Source organism: Mandrillus leucophaeus, unplaced genomic scaffold (assembly GCF_000951045.1).
Source record: "Mandrillus leucophaeus isolate KB7577 unplaced genomic scaffold, Mleu.le_1.0 Scaffold570, whole genome shotgun sequence".
Lineage (NCBI taxonomy): Eukaryota > Metazoa > Chordata > Mammalia > Primates > Cercopithecidae > Mandrillus > Mandrillus leucophaeus.
In genome coordinates this window covers 227,709-253,705 of record NW_012106142.1, presented here as the reverse complement: position 1 = coordinate 253,705, position 25,997 = coordinate 227,709, and the positions used below count along the sequence as shown (strand labels likewise).

General features: G+C 37.6%; 1 protein-coding gene across 5 annotated transcripts in view; it reads left to right on the top strand.

The window, feature by feature from the left end:
* The window catches only part of AASDH (aminoadipate-semialdehyde dehydrogenase), a 43,003-nt gene that overhangs the window by 15,087 nt on the left and 1,919 nt on the right, over window positions 1-25,997 (top strand). For 3 of the 5 annotated variants that reach the window (XM_011998432.1, XM_011998433.1, XM_011998431.1), the window contains 10 exons: window positions 1,254-1,446; window positions 10,717-10,958; window positions 11,317-11,423; window positions 11,919-12,091; window positions 12,533-12,725; window positions 14,672-14,787; window positions 16,075-16,870; window positions 20,799-20,962; window positions 22,409-22,531; window positions 23,148-23,279. In XM_011998432.1, coding sequence (XP_011853822.1) covers window positions 1,254-1,446; window positions 10,717-10,958; window positions 11,317-11,423; window positions 11,919-12,091; window positions 12,533-12,725; window positions 14,672-14,787; window positions 16,075-16,870; window positions 20,799-20,962; window positions 22,409-22,531; window positions 23,148-23,279 — 2,239 coding nt within the window. The remainder of the gene's footprint in view (window positions 1-1,253; window positions 1,447-10,716; window positions 10,959-11,316; window positions 11,424-11,918; window positions 12,092-12,532; window positions 12,726-14,671; window positions 14,788-16,074; window positions 16,871-20,798; window positions 20,963-22,408; window positions 22,532-23,147; window positions 23,280-25,997) is intronic. The other 2 variants (XM_011998435.1, XM_011998434.1) reach the window with 2 other exon arrangements.

Genomic DNA, 25,997 nt, shown 5'->3' with positions numbered 1-25,997 from the left:
ACTCTATTGAATCTAAGCATTAAAATGGACGCTTTTCCCTTGGGTCTTTGGGTCTTCGTTCTGAAGCCTCCCATGTTTCATAAAACTTTGATTAAATTAATTTGTCATGCTTTTCTGTTGTTAAACTGTCTTTTGTTTATAAGAGTGTTGGCTGTGAGCCTTATGATGGGGAGGAAAGGTATCACAGCCTTTCGGCACCTACACCTTTAACATACAGTGAGTTTTTATTTTACCTGAGACACCATATACATGGTTATAATTTTTAAAATGTTTATACCATATTTGATGCTCTTTTGAAATTAAGATGCTTTTAGATGTATTGGTGTTTGTGTGTTCAAATTGAAATAGTGTCATAGGCTCAACAGTGACTATCCATGCTCTATAAGATCCTAACCACATATATTCTTATTCTGCTTTTTGTTCAGATACTGAAAGAAAATGCCAAATAGAAAGGGGAGTCGGAAGTCTCTATTAAGCATCATTGAATAAGTATGACAGAATAAGGATTCTGCCAGAGGAGCAGAACCAGGAGTTAGATCAGGGATTCATTGTAAGAAATTGGTTTACACAGTTGTGGGGGCTGGCTAAGCAAGTCTAAAGTCCATAGGGATCAGTTAGGAAGGGGTGATCACAGGCAGGCTGGAATCCCGTGGCCATGAGACTGTCCCAGGTGAAATCAGATTGGAGGGAAGGGAGATTAATTGCAGACCCAGCTGCTGTTTGGATCTCTTCTTCAGAGAAGGCCTAAAACCTCTTCTGAAGGCCTTCCAAGTAAATTCAGCCAACCCTGGATAATCTCGCTTTTGATTAAGTAAATCAGCTGATTAGGGACTATAGGGTTTGATTGAATAACTGCTTGAAGAAGGCGTGTGTGCTGCTAAGCAGCAGCCTCCCTTCTGTTCCTCAGCTCTCAAGAGAATATCCCTTGTCTCCTTCCCTAACGGGAAACATACTAGAGAGGGAATTCTGGGGGCAGTAGTTCAATCAAACCAAGTTGACACATCAAAAGTCATCACAGATGATAAAATATGTCTGGTAAAACATGGATATTGCTTTAAATGGCTGTTAATTCTTTCTTTTATGAAGAAGATTTCTTGAATTTTGATAGCACTATTTTGCCTAATTTAAGAGAGAAGAATAAAATCTGGCCAACATTCAGAAACTTGATAATCATAAACACGTGAACACTTTTTTAGGATATGTGCTTACTAAATGTTTGACGTTTCTTATAACTGCATTCTGTTTTGCCTTAGGGTACTTTTTGACATCACACAAGAAGATGTTTTGTTTCTGGCTTCACCTCTGACCTTTGATCCTTCTGTTGTGGAAATATTTCTTGCTCTATCAAGTGGTGCCTCTCTGCTTATTATACCAACTTCCATCAAGTTGCTCCCATCAAAATTAGCCAGTGTTCTCTTTTCCCATCATAGAGTGACTGTTTTGCAGGTACATTTTAGTAGCAGTGAATGTTTTGTTTATCATTTTTCAATATTTCAAGTGTTTTAAAGAATATTTTGTATTCCTGTAGTTCTTTACAATGGGTTAATATAATCTGGTTAGGTCATCAAGGGTTATCTCCTCATGATGTGACTTTTTTTTGTTTATTTGAAAATGAAAAAAGATAAGTGAATTCTGCCTAGAAAATTATTTTATTATGTATTTTGTGCATACTATAATAACTAGAGGACCTTGACTTTGACTCAGATTTGTTGGATTTGAGAAGGATAGGCTGCCTCTTCTGTCTTAAAATCTATGTATGTTGTGTTTCTCATGAAAAACTAGTATAAGTACATTAAATTATAATCGAGTTAGGAATATAGATTTTCTTATTTTTATATCAGTATACTTTACATTAACCTACAGAAACAAGTGTTTTCGAAATTTGGCCCTTTAAAATGTTATTTAAATGTGTATCTGACTGGTGATTAGGTCATGCAGGTACACAAGTATATGACTGGTACACAAGCCTTAAGTTACTACAGTGTAAGTAGCTAAAGGTACTAGAGAATTAGCAATATTATATGCATATCATAATATGTAAATATCTTTGTTAAGTGTTTAACTGCCGTGAGCCTTAGGTTTTATCTATAAATGGAAATAATACCCATCTCAAATAGAATTAAATGAGACAGTGTAGCATAGTTCCTGATTGTGTGAGTCCATTCAGGCTGTTGTAACAAAATACCATAAACTGAGTAGATTATAAACAACAGACATTTGTTTCTTACAGTTCTGGAGGTGGGAAGTCCAAGATTAAGTCATCAGGAGATTTGATCTCTCACGAGGGGCCCACTCACTGATTCATTAGACTGCAGTCTTTTCACTGGGTCCTCACATGATGGAAAGGGTTTTATAAGGGCACTAATCTCATTCATGAGGTCTCTGCGTACATGACCTAATCACTTCATAAAGGCCCTACCTCCTAATACCATTGCCCTGAAATTTAGAATTCATTCCTTCCTTCCTTCCTTCCCTCCCTCCCTCCCTCCCTTCCTCCCTTCCTTCCTTCCTTCCTTCCTCCCTCCCTCCCTCCCTTCTTTGTCTCTTTCTCTCTCTGTTTCTTTCAACAGAGTCTTGCTGTGTTGCCCAGACTGGAGTGAAGTGGCGTGATCTTGGCTCACTCTACCTCCTGAGTTCAGGTGATTCTTGTGCCTCAGTCTCCCCGAGTAGCTGGGATTACAGGCGACCGCCACAACGCCAGGCTAATTTTTGTATTTTTGGTAGAGACAGGGTTTCACCATGTTGGCCACACTGATCTCACTTCTGGCCTCGAGTGATCCTTCTGCCTCTGCCTCCAAAGTTCTGGGATTACAGGCGTGAGCCACTGCACCTGGCCTGAGAGTTAGGATTTCAACATACAAATTTGAGGGGGAGACACAAACATTCAGAATATGGTGTGTTATATTCATGTACCTATGTGCATATGTGCATCTTAATTATTAGTTTCCATTGTCTTTTTTTTTTTTTAATTGAGACAGAGTCTCACTCTTGTCGCCCAGCCTGGAGTATACTGGTGCGACCTCAGCTCACTGCAATCTCTGTCTCCCAGGCTCAAGAGATTCTCATGCCTCGGCCTCCCGAGTAGCTGGGATTACAGGCATGTACCACCATGCCCAGCTAATTTTTGTATTTGTAATGGAGACAGCATTTTGCGATGATGGCCAGGCTGGTCTTGAACTCCTGGCCTCCTGGCCTCAAACTCCTTAATCTGCCCGCGTTGGACTCCCAAAGTCCTGGGATTACAGATGTGAGCCACCACGCCCAGCTTCCACTTTCTATTTTGATAAACTAAAATTATCAGGTTTTTATCCAGGGTAACAATAATTGAGAGGATATTAAATTTCTGCTACAAAAACAAAATTTGATACTTTGAACTTTTTTAAGGCAATGTGTTTTTCATCCTAATTCGTGTATAGATATGAACTGAGTATAGCAGTGTGGCTTGTTGGGTGTGAAGGGATATAAATTCTCATCTGTTAGTGAGTCATTCCATGAATTCTGTGGATCTGGGTAAGATTTTACTATAACTGTTTTATTTACCTGTAAAATTCAAAGAGCATATTTTTCAGGGGATGTTTGCAAAGTTCCTTGACAGATTTAACTGATAGTTACTAAAAGGGAAGGAGACTTTGCTTCTATGTCAGGTCAGTGAATTCTGCCTCTTTAAATCTCATCCCCTTGTTTGATGTTTTAGCACTATCTCAGATAAATTTACTTTAGCAGTTGTTTTTGACCTTTTTGGGATCAAATTTTTCTGAGAAACTGATAGAAACTTACTCTTTTCCAAGAGCATGACAAATTTCGCATATAGTTTCATGGTGATTTTATTTATCTCACAATAGTTATTGGAAATATCATCAGTGGATCACATTTGACTTGGTTTGAGTAAGGAGCAGCAGTATAGAAACTGACAGGCTGTCCTTTCTTTTGTGTAAGGTACATGCCTTTTCTTATTCTGAATTTTAGCTGTGTTGTCAGGGTTCATCTTTTCTTTCCTAAGTCCAGTTTCTTTCAAATGATATATAAGTCATCAAGGATTTTTGCTTTAATATAATGTATACTTTTTTATTTACTAAAGTGGTCCTTATATATATTGTAATTACAAATAAAAACCTTACCCAGACCTAATTGGACATGAAGCAGGGCTCTTAAACGCTGTCAAGGCCAGGCGTGGCTCACGCCTGTAATCCCAACACTTTGAAAGGCCAAGGATCACCTGAGGTCAGGAGTTCAAGACCAGCCTGGCCAACATGGCAAAACCCCATCTCTATTAAAAATACAAAAATTAGCCGGGCATGGTGGTGCACACCTGTAATCCCAGCTACTCAGGAGGCTGAGGCAGGAGAATCTCTTGAATCCAGGAGGTGGAGGTTGCAGTGAGCCAAGATCACACCACTGTATTCCAGCCTGGACAACAGAGCGAGACTCAGTCTAAAACAAACCAACAAACAAACAAAAAAAGCTGTCAAACACATGCTACTAAAGCTTTGAAAATTGAAAAGAATAGAATATCTTGAGTTACTGTGGGAGAAGAAGGCCCCCAAAGTGAAATGGACTAAGTTTTGGAGGAAATTAAAGACCTCTTTTATTTGTTTCAGGAATTAAGGAGTTTCTTGGGAAAGAAAGGATTGATTTTTGGTTTATCACAAACCTGAAATATATTTGGACATTTTTTATTTACATACTCTGGGTAACAAAGTTGTATTATTTAAACTTGATGCCCTTTAAAACTTTTTTTTTTTTGAGATAGGGTCTTACTTTGTCAACCCAGGCTGGAACACAGTGGCACGCTTACGGCTCACTGCAGCCTTGACATCTGGGGCTCAAGTGATCCTCCCACCTCAGCCTCCTGTGTAGCTGGGACCACAGGTGCATATCATCATGCCTGACTAATTTTTTAAATCTTTTGTAGAGACGGGGTCTCCCTGTGTTGCCCAGGCTGGTCTTGAACTCCTGGGTTCAAGCAATCCTCCTGCCTCAGCCTCCTAAAGTGCTAGGATTACAGGCATGAGCCACCAGGCATGGTCTAAAAGTAAAACATTTTAGAGTAAAATATTAGGTTGATACCTAGGAACATGTCAGCATAATAATGTTTTCCATTTTTCCTGAGTTTTTCCTTAATAAACTTGGAAGAAACTTTAACATTCCCTATTTTTTCTATTATCTGTTAAGTCTCACTTTTGTATGTCTAGAATGATTTACTAGCAAAGGATGTTGACTTATATTCTGCCCCTCAATTTATCATTTCAGTTTATGAGTATCTGAAAAGTATTTCCATTTTTTTATTTTTCATTTTTTATTTTTTTGAGATGGAATCTTCCTCTGTCATGCAGGCTGGAATGCAGTGGCGTGATCTTGGCTCACTGCAGCCTCTACCTCCTGAGTTCAAGTGATTCTCCTGCCTCAGCCTCCTGAGTAGCTAGGAATACTGGTGAGTGCCACCACACCCTGCTAATTTTTGTATTTTTAGTAGAGACAGGGTTTCAGCATGGCTAGGCTGGTCTCGAACTCCTGACTTCAAGTGATCTGCCCTCCTTGGCCTTCCAGAGTGTTGGGATTATAGGCGTGAGTCACCGCATCCGGCCTCCATTTTTTTATTTTGCTGAGTATTCATAGATGTGCATTTATTTGTTGATTTCAAAGTTGATATTATCCTTAACACCAGAAATTAGGCCACAACATTGAAATCTGGCTTAGTGAAAATGAAGAGCCAGGACCATTTTAGCCCTTATTTTGACAAGAGATTTTCATTATGATAAACCTCTTGGCATAACAGTTAAGAGCATGATTTAGGATGCCTTATAGTGTTGCCATCATAATTTATTACTAAAACCCAGAATCTTAACTGGGACATAAGTACCTATAAGGGTGTGGAGTCATTCTACTATGTATATGTTTTGACAAGCCATGACCTTAAATCATTTTTCTGAATTAAAATTCAAGTTGTCTGTTACAACTCCATATGGATTTTATTGAGAGAAACAATTTAAAAATCTTTATTCCCATGTGACTTTTGGCTCTGGCCAAGTGAAGAGATTAGCAGATTATCTTCCCCAAAAAAAGCAACTATAAAGCTGGACAAAATGGAAAAAAAAACAAACAAGTACTTCAACATTTGGAAATCAACCAAAGACATATAGCAATCTTAGAAATGTTTGTTTTTGAAAACTGCTGAATTTTGTGTAAAAATAGTGGAACTTTGTGGCATTCTGGTATGGGTCTGCTCCTATCATCCCCACCCCAATTCAGTCAACACACAGATTCTGTCTGTTTGAAGGGGCTCACTTAATTCGTAATAGTCACTAATGCCCATGACCAGCTGCAGCATCTGTGGAAATGATGATCTTGAAGTAGGCCAGTAGGGAGGCCTACAGTTCCTTAGCCTGAGAGGTCAACAGCTCTTCTAGCCTGAGATTGCAGTGGTGGTGGGATAAGCATGTTCCTGGCTGAGGTTATGCTACTTGGAGCTACTCAGGAGGCTGAGGCAGGAGAATCGCTTGGACCCGGGTGGTTGAGATTGCAGTTAGCCAAGATAGTGCCACTGCACTCCAGCCTGGGAGACAGAGTAAGACTCCGTCTCAAAAATAAATAAATAAATAAATAAATAAATAAATAAATAAAAGAACATAAGGCCGGGCACAGTGGTTCACGCCTATAATCCCAGCAATCTAGGAGGCCCAGGTGGGAGTATCATCTGAAGTCAGGAGTTTGAGACAAGCCTGTCCAACATGGTGAAACCCCGTCTTTACTAAAAAAATACAAAAAAATTAGCCACGCATGGTGGTGGGTGGCTATAATCCCAGCTACTCAGGAGGCTGAGGCAGGAGAATCACTTGAACCCTGGAGGCTGGAGGTGGATGTTGTGGTGAGCTGAGATTGCGCTACTGCACTTCAGCCTGGGCAACAAGAGCGAAACTCCATCTCACAAAAAATAAAAAGAAGAACATATATTTTTTAATAAACAACTAAGCAGCAACATCAGTGGCCACATATATGAGGGGAGACAGACTTCATGGATTTAGTCCAGGCAGGTTACTAGCAAAGAAGTGTACTAGCAAAGAAAACAAAAACAAAAACAAAACCAAAACCAAGCAACAATGACAATTTTATAAGGATAAGATTGTCAGTACATCAGTAAATACATTGTTATATCAATAAGATGTAACAATTATACATGTATATCCACCTAAAACTAGCTTCCAAATATATGAAACAAAAATGGATAAAATTGAAAACATAAATAGATAACTCAATGGTTGGAGATTTTAACACCCCCACTTTCAATAATTGATTGAAAAACTAGACAGAAATCAGCTAGTATCAAAGACTTGAACAGCATTATCAGCTAAATGCCATAAATAGAGCACTCTATCCAATGATTGCAGAATTCTTTTTAAGCACATTTCATAGGATAAGTCATATGCTAAGCCACAAAGCAAGTCTCAGTAAATTTAAAGGTGACCATTTGGGATTTATCCCAGGAATGCATGTTTGGTTTAACATCCAAAAATCTATTGATGATGCACACTACGTAAAGAATAACGAACAAAAAGCACATACCCATCTTAATAGATGCAGAGAAAGGATTTGACAAAATCTAACACCCATTTATAATTTTTTTAAAAGCTCCTAACAAACTAGAAATAGAAGGGAACTTTCCCAATATGAAGAAGGGCACCTACAATAGAACTACAGGTGATATGACACCATACTTGATAAAAGACTGAATGCTTTGACACTAAGATTGGGAACAAGGCAAGCAAGTTTGCCTTTGCCACTTCAACATTCTGGTGGTTTTTGCCAGTACAATAAGGCAAGAAGGAAAAAAATTAAAGGTACTTAACGTTGGACAGGAGGAAGTACAACTCTCTCTATATGCAGTTGGTGTGATCCTGTATATAGAAAATCTTGTAGGAGGGTGGGGGTGGTGAGGAGGACTGCTAGAAATAATAAAGTTTAGTCAGGTTGGGGGATTGAAGATCAACATACAAAAATCAATTGTATTTCTATGTATATATTTGTACATATATATTTATATGTATATGTATTAAAGAAAAATCTAAAAATGAAATTAATATTTACACTAGCATCAAAAACAATAAAGTAGGAATAAAGCTAAAGAGCAAGATTAGTACACTGAAAACTATAAAACATTGTTGATAGAAATTAGAGACCTAAATAATATTTTGTCTTTATAGATTAGAAGTTTTAATATTATTGAGATTGCATTTCTTCCCAAATTGATCTGTAAATTAAACACACTTTCTAGCAAAATCCAATAGGCTTTTTTGTTAGAAATGAGTAAGTTGATCCTAAATTTTATATGGAACAGTGAAACCCAGTCCTGATCCGTACTATAGAATACTACTTAGCAATAAAAAGGAATAAAACTGTTGGTACACTCAGCAGCAGAGATGAATTGTATCTATTATGTTGAGTGAAAGAAGCCAGGCCAAAACAGGCTACGTATTTTATGATTCCATTTATATAAATGGAATATATAATTTCTATTCATAATTTTATATATAATTTATATTAATGGAATTATACAAGATTATTCTGATCTGTAGTGACAGAAAATAGATCAGTGGTTGTCTGGATAAGGGATCCAGTTGGAGAGGAGACTTATAGTGGTACACAGGTAATTTTGGGAGTGATGAATATTGCTGTCATCTGAATGTTTGTGTCTCTCCAGAATTCATATGTTGAAATCTAATCCCCAATCTGTTGTTAAGATGTGGGGCCTTCAGGAGATGACTATGTCACGAGGGTGGGAACCTCATGAATGAGATTAGTGCTCTTATAAAAGATGCCTGAGGTTGCTTGTTGGTTCCTTCTACCATGCGAGAACACAAGAAGGTACCATCTGTGAAGTAGAGTATTCACCAGACAGTAAGTCTGCCCATACCTTGATCTTGGACTTCCCTATCTTCAGAACTGTGAGCACTACATTTCTTACCTAGTATACAGTATTTTTGTTATAGTAATCCGAATCAACTAAGACAGTTGTGTTCATTATTTTGATTGTGGTGATGGTTCTGCTAGTATATATGTCTATCAAAATATATTAAATTGTATACTTAAAATAGTTTATTATATGTCAGTTATACCTCAATAAAGCTTTTGTTATCAATCTTTATTCATTATTGTTTTACTTAGGCACATTTTTAAAGGAAAATTTGTATTAATTATTTTTATGTACAGAAAACTCAGCAGTGTACATTTAACCCAGTTTAGTGGCAAGTTCTTTAGCGTTTGCCTTTTCGAGCTTGGCGATGTGAGCCACAGACTTGGGAGCCAGGACATTGTCACACCACTGACCGCGGATCTCATCGTGTCTGTCGTTGTAATTGGTCCTGATAGCTTCCACTAGCTTAGCCAAAACGCCTTTGTCTTCCAAGTTAACCTGTGTGAAGGCGACAGTGGTACAGGTCTTCCTGTGGACTAGACATCCCTGTCTTGCCTTCCCCTTGATAATGCACTAAGGGACCCCCATTTTACGACACAGGGCCGGCAAGAAGACAACTAACTCGATGGGATCCACATCGTGTGCAGTCACCACCCGCTGAACTTTCTCGTTCTCCACCAAGGTGGTGACAGTGTTAACTCCTGCTGGAAGGACAGGTGGTCTCTTAGTGGGGACGTCCGCTTTGCCAGTAGCTTTCTTCTTGGCCCAGGCCAACAGCCTCTGCTTCTTTTCTTGCTTTGTCTCTGGTCTGTACTTGTGGGCCAGTTTAAGCAGCTGAGTGGCTGTTTGGTGGTCCAGGGCCTGGGTGAACTGGTTAATCACAGGCGGCACTTTCAGCTGCTGATAGAGGATGGCTGTCTGCCGCTGCAACCTGATAGAGCGGGGCCATTTCACAAAGCGGGTGAGGTCTCTTTTGGGCTGGATGTCCTGTCCAGTGCCGAAATTCTTAGGCCTTTTCTCAAACAGGGGATTCACCACTTTCTTGGCCTCCTGCTGCTTCACGACAGCAGGGGCCGGAGCCACCTTCTTTACCTTGGCCTTCTTTTCTTTCGGCATCTTGGATGGCGGGAGGAGAGAGCTACTTAGGCACGTTTTTAAACCCTTTTGTATACTTTTTATACAGAGCAAGAAAGGAAAGGTAAATTGATTTTATAGTTTTTGTACTTTTTATCCTTAAACCTTTTTGTATGAACTGTATGATGAAATATAAGTAATATTTTTGCTTGAGTTTTTTTCTAAAGCATAAGTGATATCCACATTAGGAAGATAATGTTGGGCCAGTTGGCTCTCATGCCTGTAATCCTAGTGCTTTGGGAGGCCAAGGTGGGAGGATTGCTTGAGCCCAGGAGTCCAAGACCAGCTTAGGCAACACAGGCTCTATTTGTACAAAAAATTTAAAAAATCAGCTAGTTGTGGTGGTATGTGCCTGTAGTCCCAGCTGTTCAGGAGGCTGAGGTGGGATGATGACTTGGGCCTGGGAGGTTGAGGCTGCAGTGAGCTGTGATCATGCTACTGCACTCCAGCCTGGTCAACAGAGTGAGACCCTGTCTCAAACAAACAAACAAACAAAAACAAAAACAAGAAGATAATGTTGCACCAGTAGTTTTCCAAATGGGATTTCCCATTTGATAAACACAGCCTTAATTTCCATGTGGGCTCTAAATGTTAACTTTGAAATAATAACTACAGTGCTTACCTTTTTAAAGAAGTGAAGGGAAATAAATAAATTCTTTTTAATGTATCTACAGGCAACACCAACATTGCTTAGAAGATTTGGATCTAAGCTTATCAAGTCAAATGTTTTGTCAGCCACTACTTCTCTTCGAGTATTAGCCCTTGGTGGTGAAGCGTTTCCATCATTGACAGTTCTCAGAAGCTGGAGAGGAGAAGGCAATAAAACACAAATATTTAATGTTTATGGTATCACAGAGGTATCAAGTTGGGCAACCATTTATAGGATTCCAGAGAAGATTCTTAACTCTACTTTAAAGTAAGGGTCTTCATTATACTATGTATTTCTAGGATCTTAACACTGATAGTGTTTTTGGTTTTGATAGGCGCTGGGGTAATAATTTTAGAAATATGATTGTATCTGATATTTTAAGTCGGGAATCCAGAACCTTCCTTACTATAGCTGGTGCCAAGATACTGCTGCAAATTTTCGTACTAAATGGTAATGAATAACATATATGATTACCTCTCCACCTAACCTTTTCCTCTTGTCAGTCTTTGAATTATAGCATAACCAACTTTTTTTTCTTTATTTGGTACAGTATGATTTAAATATATTGGAAAATATTCTATTCAAATGAAAAATTTTAAATCTGTTCTGGATCTTATTTTCATAGATGTGAATTGCCTGTACAACTGGGATTTCCACTTCTTGGAACAGTAGTTGAAGTCAGAGATACTAATGGCTTCACAATTCAGGAAGGCAGTGGCCAAGTATTTTTAGGTTGTTTTATATTTGTTGATTGAGAATTTTTTTTCAAGAAAAATGATCTGATGTGTTAATTTTATTCCTTTCCTCTTTTTCTTTTGTCTATCTCATGCTTTTCAGTGATAATTTTTAATCTCATTCATATAGTCATGAAATACCAAATGTTACAATAATTATTTCAGATAATAATATCTAATACATTAATAAAAGTAATTTAGAAACTGTAACTTGGACCTTCATATTTATATTTATAGCCAAAATTATATTTAATCAGTAGTCTAAGAATTTTTAAATCTATAAATTTTAAGAAATAAATTTCATTTTATCTCTTTGCTTATTTATTGAACTTATTGTGTCTGGTTTTATCAGATAACATTTTAAAATGAGCCCCTCTTTTAGTATTTAAATTTTGAAACTTAGTCACCAAACTGTTGGAGATGTTGTTGATTTTACGGTTTTTAATATATTTCCCTTGAATTTTTATGACATTGGTGTTTATATCTTGGGAAGGTGGCAGAAACAGAGTGTGTTTTCTTGATGATGAAGTGACAGTACCACTTGGCACAATGCGAGCTACAGGAGACTTTGTGACTGTGAAAGATGGAGAGATTTTTTTTTTGGGACGAAAAGACAGTCAGATCAAACGTCATGGCAAACGTCTTAACATTGAACTTGTGCAACAGGTAGAACTATGTAAATATTGACTATCTATTAATATATGTAAGTATTAGAAGCAGCCACCACCAATTTTCTGTGCTGGGGTCTCTATTATTTACACCTGACATTTTTGTGTTAGTGATGAATTACAATAAAAGATATGAATAATTCAGGGTGCCCCTTATCCCCAGCATGAAGAGATGGTTATTCTTTAAATAAGTGACAAATTGGATTTTAATATTTGTGAAATTAAACTGGCTTCTTTTGCTTTAGGACCTATTATTTTGAAAAATATTATGAACCCTATGTGCAAGTAATAGTAACAGTAGCAAAGCAATTTTTAAAAAAACTCCAGTATATTCCAAAATTTAATTCAGCTGTTTTGATTTCAGACATTAAAAAGTAAGCTTTTAGGAAGCTTGTTTGTAAATATCCTCATTGGCAAATTGGGATAATCTCTCTTATAGGTTGCTGAAGAGCTTCAGCAAGTGGAGTCTTGTGCAGTTACATGGTATAATCAGGAAAAATTAATTCTCTTCATGGTGTCTAAAGATGCTTCAGTAAAAGAATACATCTTTAAAGAACTGCACAAATATCTTCCAAGTCATGCAATCCCGGATGAGCTTGTATTGATTGACTCTCTACCATTTACATCCCACGGTAAAGTAATTTAGTGCCAAATATAATTTAGTAATTCAGTGCCAAATAATACTGATTGTATTCATAACTAGCTTAATGATCACATAAATCTTTATTATTTTTGTAAATGGTACTAGCATTTATTGTGATAGACCCTCCTTTGAACACTTTGTATAATTAATTCATTTTATCTTCAGAAAATCCTGTGGATAGGTGGTATTATTCTTATTTACAGATGAGGAAAATAAGGCTTAAAGAGGTTAAGTAATTCAGTGGGGCATAGTGGTGAGCGCCTGTAGTTTCAGCCATTCAGGGAAGCTAAAGTGGAGGATGACTTGAGGCCAGGAGTTTGAGGGTACAGTATGCTATGTTTGTGCCTGTAAATAACTACTGTACTCCAGACTTGGCAACATCTAAAAAAGAGGTTAAGTAATTTTCCAAAAATCATTTTGCTAGTTAGTGGTTATATTAGTATAGTAGTCAAGGTTCTCCAGAAACAGAACCAATATATAGATATATAAAAGATTTATTGTCAGGAATTGGCCTGTGCATTTATGGAAGCTAAGAGGTCTAATCTCCCTTTGGCAAACTGGAGACTCAGGAAAGTCAGTGCTGTATTCAGTCTGTGTCCTAAGGCCTGAGAATCAGGGAAGCTGATGATGTAAATCCCTGTTTGAGGACAGGAGGAAATGAGATGTCCTAGCTTAAGCAATGACACAAAGAGGGTGCATGCCAGGTGCGGTGACTCACGCCTGTAATCCCAGCACTTTGGGATGCCAAGGCAGATGGATCGCTTGAGGTTGGGAGTTTGAGACCAGCCTGGCCAAAATGGTGAAACCCTGTCTCTACTAAAAATACAAAAAACATTAGCCGAGTGCAGTGGTGCACGCCTGTAGTCCCAGCTACTTGGGAGGCTGAGGTGGGAGGATCGCTTGAACCCAGGAGGAGGAGGTTACAGTAAGCCATGGTTGCACCACTGCACTCCAGCCTGGGCAACAGAGTGAGACTCCATCTCAAAAAAGAGAAAGAAAAAGGGTGCAAATTCTTCCTTTCTCTGCCTTTTTTTCTATTTTGGCCCTCAACAGTTTGGATGATGCCCAATCTACTTTTCTGAGTCCTTAATTAGATTCATATACTAATCTCATCCAGAAGCACCCTCACAGACCCAGTCAGAAAAATGTTTAATCTGGGCACCCTGTGGCCCACCCACATTGACACATACAATTAACTTATCACAGTGATAGAATTGATATTCTGTCTAGGACTGTTTTTATTTTAATTTTATTTTTATTATTGTTTGTTTTATCTGTCTAGCACTGTTTGACTTCAAAATATATAATCTTAATCACCATATTATATTGCCTTCCCAATTTCATTTTTATTTAACATATACTTCAAAATGCAGTAATTGCTCAGTTAATGGAACCTATTTCTTTAACTCTTGAAATTGAGATAAATTGGATAAATATTAGCTCCTTTTTTTCTTTTTCTTTCTTTTTTTTTTTTTTGGAGACAGGGTCTCACTTCTTCACCCAAGCTGGAATGCAGTGGGCAATTAGGGCTCACTGCTGCAGTCTCAACTTCCTGGGTTCAAGTGATCCTCCCATCTAAGCCTCCTGAGTAACTAGAACTACAGGCCAATTTTTAATTTTTTTTGTAGAGACAGGGTCTTGCTGTGTTGCCCAGGCTAGTCTTGAACACCTAGCCTCAAGCAATCCTCTCACCTCAGCCTCCCAAAGTGTTGGGGTTACAGGAGTGAGCCACTATGCCTGGCCTGTTTCTCATCTATTTCTCTCTACATTCTTGGTAGCATCAGACAACTTTTTAGAGTTCATTGTTGACAACAAACTCTTTATACAATTTCTGTGTTGTACAAAAAAAAATGTGTATGGCTAATGAATATATAAAGGCTTTGAGTGAAATTTTAAAATGTTTTAAAACATTTGTTATTTCTCTTTTATATTAAGGCAAAATTGATGTTTCTGAGTTAAACAAGATATATTTAAACTACATAAACTTGAAGTCTGAGAATAAACTCAGTGGGAAAGAGGACCTTTGGGAAAAATTACAGTATTTGTGGAAGGTACAATTTTTAAGTTACAAAATTATTATTATAAGGAGGTCATTTTATATCTTTAGGGAATGCTATCATCCTAACAAGTTGGATACAATTTTCTGAGAATGTTATTGCTACCCAGATGTTAGGTATTATGGCTTCATTTATCCAATTTGTGTTAAAATGAAGGTTAGGTTCTCTACTGTAAGACTAGATTAAGTTCCCCACAAAGAAATTTATTGAAAGTGAAGTAGTAATAAAAGGCACAAGTAGACAAAACCTGTTTTGACATAACTTTTCTCTAAGAGGATCGGTGGAATGTAGTAACACTCTTGTCAGAGCTGAGAAAATAGCCAAATCTTGCTATAGCACAATGTGTTGTCTGTTAGGCTTAGGGCTTACATCATTATTCCAAAAGAACTTTCAGTAACAATATGTATTTCTATTTGAGAGAATTTTTAAAATATATCTCAATAAATTAATAATTTTTCTTAAATAAAATACAGATTTTTCGCTTCTAAAGGGTTCTGAAAAGAGGATGTAATTGTGTAGCCTTGTCTAAAAATAGAGGGTATCTAAGATAAAAGTCTCATCTACTTCATTTTTAGATTCTTGGAAAGTAATTTTGATTTATATGAAGCAACCAAAGACAGATTATTCCCGTATTACAGAAATACTGGCTATTGGTATCTTGTGGGCTTTATAATTCATAAATCAGATGTTTTTGTCCCAATTTTATGGGTAAGAAAACAGCTCTAAAGGGAAGTATATTTTGTACTTTTAGAGTGACTTTGTGACAAAATTGGTAGCACAGTGATCTCCTTTAACATAAATAAAATAATTTAAAACTTTATTTTATTATTAAAAGTATTTATGTTATATTTATAATTGTTATTATTATTATTATTATTATTATTTTTGAGACAGAGATTTACTGTGTTGCCCAGGTGGGAGGGCAGTGGCACAATCTTGGCTCACTGCAACCTCCACCCCCGGGTTCAAGTGTTTGTCCTGCCTCAGCCTTCTGAGTACCTGAGATTATAGGTGGGTACCACCACGCCCAACTAATTTTCATGTTTTAGTGGAGATGGGGTTTCACTGTGTTGGCCAGGATGGTCTCGAACTCCTGACCTCATGTGATCCACCCGCCTCAGCCTCCCAAAGTACTGAGATTACAGGCGTGAGCCACTGTGCCCAGCGTATATTTCTAATTATTAATGTAGGTACTCTCATCTCTCTATATTACCTGTAAATGTTGAAGTCTTTTGATTTTAGACCTTTACGTCACATATTTCTCTATTCTCTCATCTGTAGTCTACTCTGAATCTCCCAGAAGATCTTTTGAAGGTTCCTGATGAGTCACTGTTCTTAAATAGTGGTGGAGATTCCTTAAAGTCCATCCGGCTCCTCAGTGAAATTGAAAAACTTGTTGGTACATCAGTGCCTGGGCTTCTGGAAATTATTCTCAGCAGTTCCATTTTAGAGATTTACAACCACATTCTTCAAACAGTGTTTCCAGATGAAGATGTGACATTCAGGAAGAGTTGTGCCACAAAAAGGAAACTCAGCGACATTAATCAAGAGGAAGCTAGTGGAGCATCTTTACATCAGAAAGCTATCGTGACTTCAAGTTGCCACAATGAGATTAATGCTTTTGTTGCACTGAGCAGAGGGAGTCAAATTTTGTCTCTGAATACCACTAGGTTTTCAACAAAGTTAGGACATTGCTCTTCAGCCTATCCTTCTGATTCAGTTTCACAGACCAACATTCAAAATGTGAAAGACTTAAATTCTCCAGTTCTTATTGGAAAGTCAAAAGATCCATCCTGTGTTGTGAAAGTTTCTGAAGAGGGGAAACCTGTGATAGGGACTCAGAAAATGGAGTTACATGTGAGGTGGAGGTCAGACACAGGCAAGTGCGTAGATGCTTCACCGCTGGTTGTAATACCCGCTTTTGATAAGTCATCTACAACTGTGTACATTGGTTCCCATTCTCATAGAATGAAGGCAGTTGACTTTTACTCTGGGAAGGTGAAATGGGAACAGCTTTTGGGAGATCGAATTGAATCCTCAGCATGTGTATCTAAGTGTGGAAACTTTATTGTGGTGGGTAAGTTTTTAAATTTGAAGTTTGTGGAGTTAAATTGAATTACCATACAATAATCTTCATAGACCCAAGTTAAATTTTTAAAAAATCTATGTATGATGGGTTTGGTTGCTGTCAAAAAATAATAGTCAACCCTGTGCTGTTTAACAATGTGGGCCTTGGGGTCAAGAGTCCCTGGATTTGAACCTACCTCTATAGCTATTATGAGCTCTGTAACCTTTGGCAGGTTACTGAACCTCTTAGAATGTCACTTTCCTTGTGGGTAAAATGGGAATAATAATAAAATGTGTTCCTGCATCGCAAATACCCCAAAACTCAACAACCTAGAACAACACAGATTTATTGTCTCATAGTTTTTATGAGTTAGCAATTCAGGAGCAGCTTAGCTGGCAGTTCTGGCTATAGCCATCTGAAAGCTTGACTTGGGTTGGAAAATCTGCCAAGATAGCTCATTTGCATCACTATTAGCAGAAAGCCTCAGTTCTTTGCTGGTTCTGACAGGAAGCTTCAATTCTTGCCACATGCGCCTCTCTCTAGGCTGCTTGACTGCCCTTACAACATGGCAGCTAACATTCCTCAGAGTGATCCAGGAGACAGCAGGTAAGGAGGAACAGAGTACCTTTTATGACCCAGTGTTCCAAATTCCATACCATCATTTTTTGTTTTCTTCTGTTAAGTAGAAGTGCGTAACTCAGCCAGGCGCGGTGGCTCACACCTGTAATATCAGCACTTTGATAGACCAAGGCAGACGGATCACTTGTGCCCAGGAGTTCAAGACCAGCCTGGGTAACATGCAGAAACTCTGTCTCTACAAAAAATACAAACGTTAGCTAGCTATGGTAGTACATGCCTGTAGTCCCAGCTACTTGAATGGCTGAGGTGGGAGGATCACTGGAGCCCAGTAGGTTGAGGCTGCTGTGAGTGGTGATTGTGCCACTGCACTCTGGTCTGAGCAAACAGAGCAGGACTCTGTTTCAAAATAAATAAATAAATGAAAAGTGCATAACTCAGTTCAAGCCACACTCAAGGGGAAGAGAATTAGGCTCCACCTCTTGAAAGGAAGTGCATCAAAGAATTCATGGACTTTTTTTTTTTTTTCCCGTCTGGCTCTGTCGCTCAGGCTGGAGTGCAGTGGCGCAATCTCGGTTCACTGCAACCTCCGCCTCCCGGATTCAAGTGATTCTTCTGCCTCAGCCTCTTGGGTAGCTGGGACTACAGGCACACGCCACCACAGCCAGCTAATTTTTGTATTTTTAGTAGAGATGGGGTTTCACCATGTTCGTCAGGCTGGTATTAAACTCCTGACCTTGTGATCCACCTGCCTTGGCATCCCAAAGTTCTGGAATTACAGGTGTGAGCCACTTCACCCGGCCTCCTGGACATATTTTAAAACCACCAGAATCTTTATCAAGCTTTTGGGAGGATTAAATGAGATAATTGTTTATGAATCCCTTGGTGCCTTGCTAGGGATATGCCACCACACCTGGCTGTTTGAAATTTTTGTAGTTAGAGTTTCTGCAGGTTGCCCAGGCTGATCTCAAACTCCTGGGCTCAAGCGATCCACCTACCTAAGTCTCCCTACAGGCGTGAGCCACCATGTCTGGCGAGCATTTTTTCAAAAGTGCTTGTTAAGTGTTAGCTACTACCTGCTGCTCAGTTTCATTAAGGTATAGGTGACTTTTACTTTATTAGGAATATGGGGATTCTGGGTATAATATCTCCGCCTGACTACAACTCTCTTTTTACTCTCCCAGATATGTTAGGTTTCATTTTATATGCTCATGGAATCTTCATCAAAACTTTTCAGACTAAAGGCTTAGGAATAACTTTCCCTACTTGTGCTATCCTAGCAGCAATCTACTTGAATCTGAATTTGATTCTTCCTTCTTCCCCTTTAAACAACAGCATTTTGAAAATTATACTACAGGACACTTTTAGTAATACAGCTGAATGATAAGAAACTGCTGAATTGTTTCCCAAAGTGACTAAACTGTTTTGCATTTGCACCATCGATGTGTGAAGGTCCAGTTGCACCACATTCTTACTAGTACTTAGTATTGTCAGCTTTAATTTTTTTTTGTTATAGCCATTGAAATAATCATGAGTGGTGTTTTATTGTGGTTTTAATTTGCCTTTCCCTAGTGACTAGTGATGTTGAACATCTTTTTTTTTTCCTTTTCTTGAGACAGGGTCTTGCTCTGTCACCCAGGCTGGAGTACAGTGGCGTGATCATGGCTCACTACACCCTCGAACTCCTGGGCTCAGGTGATCCTCCCACCTCAGCCTCTGGAGTAACTGGGACTACAGACATGCACCACCACACCTGGTTAATGTTTGTAACTTTTGTAGAGACAGAGCTTCTGCAGGTTGCCCAGGCTGGTTTCAACCTCCTGGGCTCAAGTGATCTGCCCACCTCAGCCTCCCAAAGTGCTGGGATTACAGACATGAGCCACCATGTCTGGTGAGCACCTTTTCATAAGCTCTTTTGCTATCTGTATATCTTTTATGAAGTGTCTATTGAAATCTTTTTCCCATTTTTAAGTTTTTTAAATTGAGTTTTAAGAATTGTTTTATGTATTCTGAATACAAATAATTTATCAGATATATGTTTTGCATGTTTTCTCTCAGTCTGGGGCTTGTGTTTTATTCTCTTAGCATAGTGACATAGTGTCTTTTGAAGAGGAGTCCTTTGTTTTGATGAAGTCCACTTTAATTTTTTTAATGGGTCATGCTTTCAGTGTCATCTTAGCGATCTTTGCCTAACCCAAGTTCAAAAAATTTTATTCTCTATTGTCTTTTGGAATTAAACTGAATTGATAGAAATCTTTACCCAGGTGAGTTCTGGGGTGCTCTACTATGTAGGACATTTCTCTTTGTCATCTCTGAGCTGGTCACTACTCTCTTGCTACTAACTGATAACTGCCGGGGGAAAAAAAGCATAAAAAGTACATTGGGAATTGGGTCTCAAATGAGTGGCAGTGTCCATAGGCAGAGCTATCTAGAGAGTGGGCGTCAATGAAATTGCCCTAAATAGCTGTCCCCAAATTCTACTTCTCCTGATTTTCATGGTCTCCAGGGAATTTCAGTGACCTTCACTTTGTAGATTTGAACAATCTCTACTTCCGGCTAGGTTATTTTGACTACACCAAGGTCAAGGACTCCTGCCCTGTCTTCTCATCCATAGCAGCAATTTGGGAAAAGTAGTTTAGTTGTTAAGAGCATAGGCTCTAGAGCTTGACTTCTTAGATTCAAATCTTGGTTCTGCCACATATGAGCTGTGTAATTTTTCCCCAGTAATTTAGTCTCTCTGTGCTTCAATTTTGTCATCTATAAAATGTGGTTATAATAGTATTTACTTCACTGTGAAGATTAAATGAATTAATAGATGTAACATACTTAGAATAGCACTTGACACATAGTAAATGCTCAATGAACATTGACTGTTAATGTTAGCACTTCTTAAACACTTTCTATGCACTGGGCATTTATTCACATTATCTGAATTGTCACAATAACCCTGGAAGTAGATGACTCCACATTCTGCAGATGAATAATTTGGGGCTTAGCAACACTGGGTGATTTAAATGCCCAATGTTAGTTGAGATGAAGTCTGAATCCAGATGCGTCAAAAATCTCTCTCCACCACAGTGTGCTTTATTGTTTTTTCAGTAGTGAAGCACTTTTTAAAAATAAGTATGTAAAAAAATTAGTGAAACTTTTAAAAGATAAGATATATCTACTAAATAGATATTTTATGCAAGTGATTACTAATTCAGTTTCTGCTTTACATTGCTAAAATGTAAGCCAGATGAGCTGATCATAGAGCCTATGTATAAGAGGAGGACTGAATATAAATAGCATGATATAGGCTAAAGAATTATTTTCCAGTAATATATCTATATCAAATCTTTTGTGCTTTGTTTCTTGGCAGGCTGTTATAATGGATTAGTTTATGTTCTGAAAAGTAATAGTGGAGAAAAATACTGGATGTTTACTACTGGAGATGCTGTCAAAAGCTCAGCAACCATGGATCCAACCACAGGACTCATTTACATTGGATCTCATGACCAGCATGCATATGCTTTAGATATTTATGTAAGAATTCACCTCAAATTAGCTGGGCATGGTGGCACATGCCTGTAATGGTAGCTACTCCAGAGGCTGAGGTGGGAGGATTGCGTGAACCTGGGAGGTGGAGGTTGCAGTGAGCCAAGATTGTGACAATGTATTCCAACCTGGGTGACAGAGTGAGACTGTATCTCAAAAAAAAAAAAAAAAAAAAAAATTCACCTCATTAGTCTAATATCATAAGCATAGAAGCATTAAATTTCTAATACTTAGAAGAAGTAACTGTCAGGTGCAGTTGAACCTTGGAACAGATATTAACTATTTCCCAAGCTTATCACTGTGGTCTGGGAAGAATAAAGCATTAAGTCTTAATATCTTAAGACCTTTTTAACTTCATTACCAAATTTACCACAAATAAGTGTGCTACTCAGAGTTTTGGAATGTAAAGAATTTAGGATTATCATCTTGACAGTAGAAAAAAATGACAAAGGAAGATATCAATAAGATATTTTAAGACCTGATTACATAAAAATTAAAATGTTATATAAGAATTATGAAATTAAGCTGGGAAAATTTTTGAAATAAATGTGAAAAAGGTGGAAATTCATTTATGTTTATTAATATTAATGAAAATGAAGATCAAATACAAATTAATAAAATATAAAGATCCAGATAGATAGAAAAATAAACAAGGGACATAAATACACAGGACCCCAAAGAAGAGATGACTAGTAAATGTATATAAATAGTTCATAAATTTAATAATCAAAGGAATGAAAATTAAAAACTCTGAGATAGAGAAACAAATGGTATTAGATTAGGAAACATATTCGTCATAACATTAAATGCTGATGAGAGTGGTAAGAGGTTGTAACTAGTGAGGCCTCTAATGAAAATGATTTGATTTGACCATAGGTAACAATATCATATCCTTGGTCCAATAAAATTATTTTTTTAGAAATCCTGGCAAAATAATCAGAAACATAGTCAAATATACGCATTAAGATGCCTATTTCTAAGTTGTTTATAATACCTAGAAATTCCAAAAAACATTCAATGATAAGGTAGAGAAATTATTTATGTTCATATGGGATATTATGCATTAAAATTATATTTAAATAATATTACAAAATCAGTGAGCAAAACGTGATGCCAAGTTGTATATTCAGAATGATCTCAACTATATTAAATCATGTGTGTGTATATACACACATTCTCAGATGTGTGCGCACAGACATACACACGTACACCCATACCCCAAAAAGAAATGAGAAAATGCTAAACTGTTAACACTGGTTGTCTCTGGGTGGTGTCCTTTGTCTTTATATTAATCTGATTCTCCACAATAGGCATGTATTTTATACTAAAGATAAAAACGTATGTTAACTAAACAGACATAATATCATGAAGGGTAGGATATATGGATTTGTTAACCATCAGCAAAAACAAATTAATTTGTTTTCTTATTTGCAGAGAAAGAAGTGTGTTTGGAAGTCAAAATGTGGAGGAACTGTCTTTTCCTCTCCGTGTTTGAACCCGATTCCACATCATTTGTATTTTGCTACATTGGGAGGACTTTTACTGGCTGTAAATCCTGTAGGCATAAAATAATACATATTGATTTTATTACCTATCTTTTCTTTAAATTTTTGAAATTTTTGCTTTGAGCTCTGAAAGTTTGAGTAGTTTTCAGTTATAGTAGTCCACATACACCAAACTAGAATTCATTAAAAATGAATGATACGAGATCTAGAAAGATAAGAAAATTTAAATTCCTGTATGTGTGTATGTGTGTGTGTGTGTGTGTGTATATATATATATATATATATTTTTTTTTTTTTAACAGAGTCTTGCTCTGTTGCCCAGGCTGGAGTGCAGTGGTGCGATCTCGGCTCACTGCAACCTCCGCCTTCTGGATTCAAAATTGACAGAATTTTTTTCATCATATTAAGAACTTTATGTCCATCATAGGGATAGCTCTTAGGTGCTAGTGTTTTTCTTTGCTGGTCTTATTGCAAGCCTTTTTCCTAGTTCTCATAAATAGCACTGATTGATTTAATATATGTATACCAGCTTCATTTATGTCTGCTTACCCCTGTAGCGTTTTCTGCTATTTTAGTTCTACCCCTAGGAGATTATGAGTTTGTTTTTTAAAGGGTAACTGATTAGTAGGATGATGTAAAATGCTGTGAATTGCTTTTTCCTGTGACAGGCTACTGGGAACATTATTTGGAAACATTCCTGTGGAAAACCACTCTTCTCTTCCCCACGATGTTGCTCACAGTATGTTTGTATTGGCTGTGTAGATGGGAATTTGCTCTGCTTTACTCACTTTGGAGAACAGGTAATAGAACTAGAAATTTTTTATATATAAAATTTTATATATCTATATAAATTTATATATAAAAAATGGACAAGAAATTTTATATATCTATAGTTCTATTTATGTATTTTTAAAAATTTATTTTTCTCAAAGGCAAAGCAGATGGTGACAACTGAAGTAACATTTTAAACATCATTATTCAACTCATGGTGTTGAGATGTTGAGAAGTAGTTCTATTTTAATTGTGAAGCCATGGATTTCTTAATTTTTTAAAGAAGACATAGGAGATTTAAAAGATTTCTACCCAAACATTGTTACACTTCTTTTATCATCTCTCTCCCCCAGTTTTTAAAAATATTACCAGTTTTTAGCGTGTTTTATTATAACTTCTACTGAGATTATGAAAATTTAAATAAAACCCCTGGTTTCTTTTAATTGATACAGACATTTGTACCTATTTATGGGGTACATATGTGATATTTTGTTACATGCATAGACTGTATAATGATTAAGTCAGTGTGTTTGTGGTGTCCATCACCTTGAGTACTTATCATTTCTATGTGTTGGGATCATTTCACATCTTCTTTTTTAGTTATTCTGAAATATACAACATATTGTTGTTGGCTATAGTCATCCTACTCTGCTATTGAACATCGGAACTTATTTTTTCTTACTATATGTTTTTACTCATTAATCTGTTTTTATTTTTTTATTAGCCAACCCACCGCAACTTCTTCTTTTTTTTGAGACAGAATCTTGCTCTGTCACCAGGCTGGCCTGGGTTCAAGCAATACTCCTGCCTCAGCCTCCCAAGTAGCTGGGACTACAGGCACATGCTGCCATGCCTGACTAATTTTTGTATTTTTAGTAGAGATGGAGTTTCACCATGTTGCCCAGTCTGGTCTCAAACTCCTGACCTCAAGTGATTCACCTGCCTCAGCCTCCCAAAGTACTGAGATTACAGGCATGAGCTACCATGCCCGGCCCCCAACTTCTAATATTCCATTTTCTTCCTCCATGAGATCAACTTTTTTAGCTGTCACATATGAGTGAGAACATGCAATATTTGTCTTTCTGGGCCTGGCTTAATTTCACTTAAGATAAAAATCTTCAATAGCCAGGCATGGTGGCTCACGCCTGTAATCCCAGCACTATGGGAGGCCGAGGCAGGAAGATCAGGAAGTCAGGAGATCGAGACCATCCTGGCCAACATGGTGAAACCCTGTCTCTACTAAAATACAAACAAACAAACAAAAATTAGCTGGGCATGGTGGCGTGTGCCTGTAGTCCCAGCTACTTGGGAGACTGAGGCAGGGGAATCGCTTGAACCCGGGAGGTAGAGGTTGCAGTGAGCCAAGATCACGCCACTGCACTCCAGCCTGGCGACAGAGCAAGACTCTGTCTCAAAAAAAGAAAAAAAAAAAAAAGATAAAAGTCTCCAGTTCCATCCATGTTGCTGCAAATGACATGATTTCCTTGTTTTTTATGGCCTAATAGTATTTCACTTCATCTATGTATACATTTTCTTTATCCACTCATCCATTGGTGGACACTTAAGTTTATTCCGTATCTTTGCTCTTGTGAATAGTGCTGCAGTAAACATGGGAGATGGGAGTGCGGGTTGTCTCTTTGATATACTGATTTCTTGTCTTTGGGTAAATAGTAGTAGGACTGTTGGATATGATAGTTCTCTCCTTAGTTTTTTGAGAAATCTCCATACTGTTTTCCATGATGACTACACTAATTTACATACCCACTAGCAGTGTAAGTTCCTTTTTCTCCACATCCTTGCCAGCATTTGTTATGTTCTTTTCGTAACAGCCATTTTAACTGGGTAAGATGATACCTCATTGTGGTTTTGATTTGCATTTCCCTGATCATTAGTGATGTTGAGTGTTTTTTTCATATACCTGTTAGCCATTTGTATGTTTTCTTTTGAGATATGTCTGTTCATCTCCCTTGCCCACTTTTTAATAGGACTTGTTTGTTTACTGTTGTGTCGAGTTCCTCATATTCTAGATATTAGTCCCTTGTTGGATGAATAGTTTGCAAATATTTTCTCCCATTCAACAGGCTGTCTCTTCACTCTGTTGTTTCCTGTACTGTGCAGAAGCTTTTTAGCTTAATATAGTCCCACTTAACTGTTTTTGTTTTTGTTTTAGGCCTTAGCCATGAAAGCTTTGCTTAGACCAGTGTCCTGAAGTGATTCCCTTATGTTTTCTTCTAGGAGTTTTAACTAGTTTTGGGTCTTATATTTAAGTCTTTAATCCATCTCGAGTTTATTTGTATATACAGTGAGAGCGAGGAGTCTGGTTTATTCTTCTGCATGTAGAGATCCAATTTTCCCAGCACCATTTATTGAAGAGGGTGGCCATTCCCCATTGCGTATTTTTGACACCTTTCTCAAATCTCAGTTGGCTGTAACTACTTGGATTTATTTCTAGGTTCTCTATTCTATTACATTGAGCTATCTATTTTTTATACCAATACAGTGCCATTTTGGCTAATTTAGCCTTATTTTGAAGTCAGTCACTGTGATGCCTCCAGCTTTGTTCTTTTTACCCAATATTGCTTTGGCTATTCTGGGTCTTTTTTGGTTTCATATGAATTTTATTTTTTTTTATTTTATTTTTTGAGATGGAGTCTCGCTCTGTTGCCCAGGCTAGAGTGCACTGGCACGATTTTGGCTCACTGAAACCTCTGCCTCCTGGGTTAGAGCCATTCTCCTGCCTCAGCCTC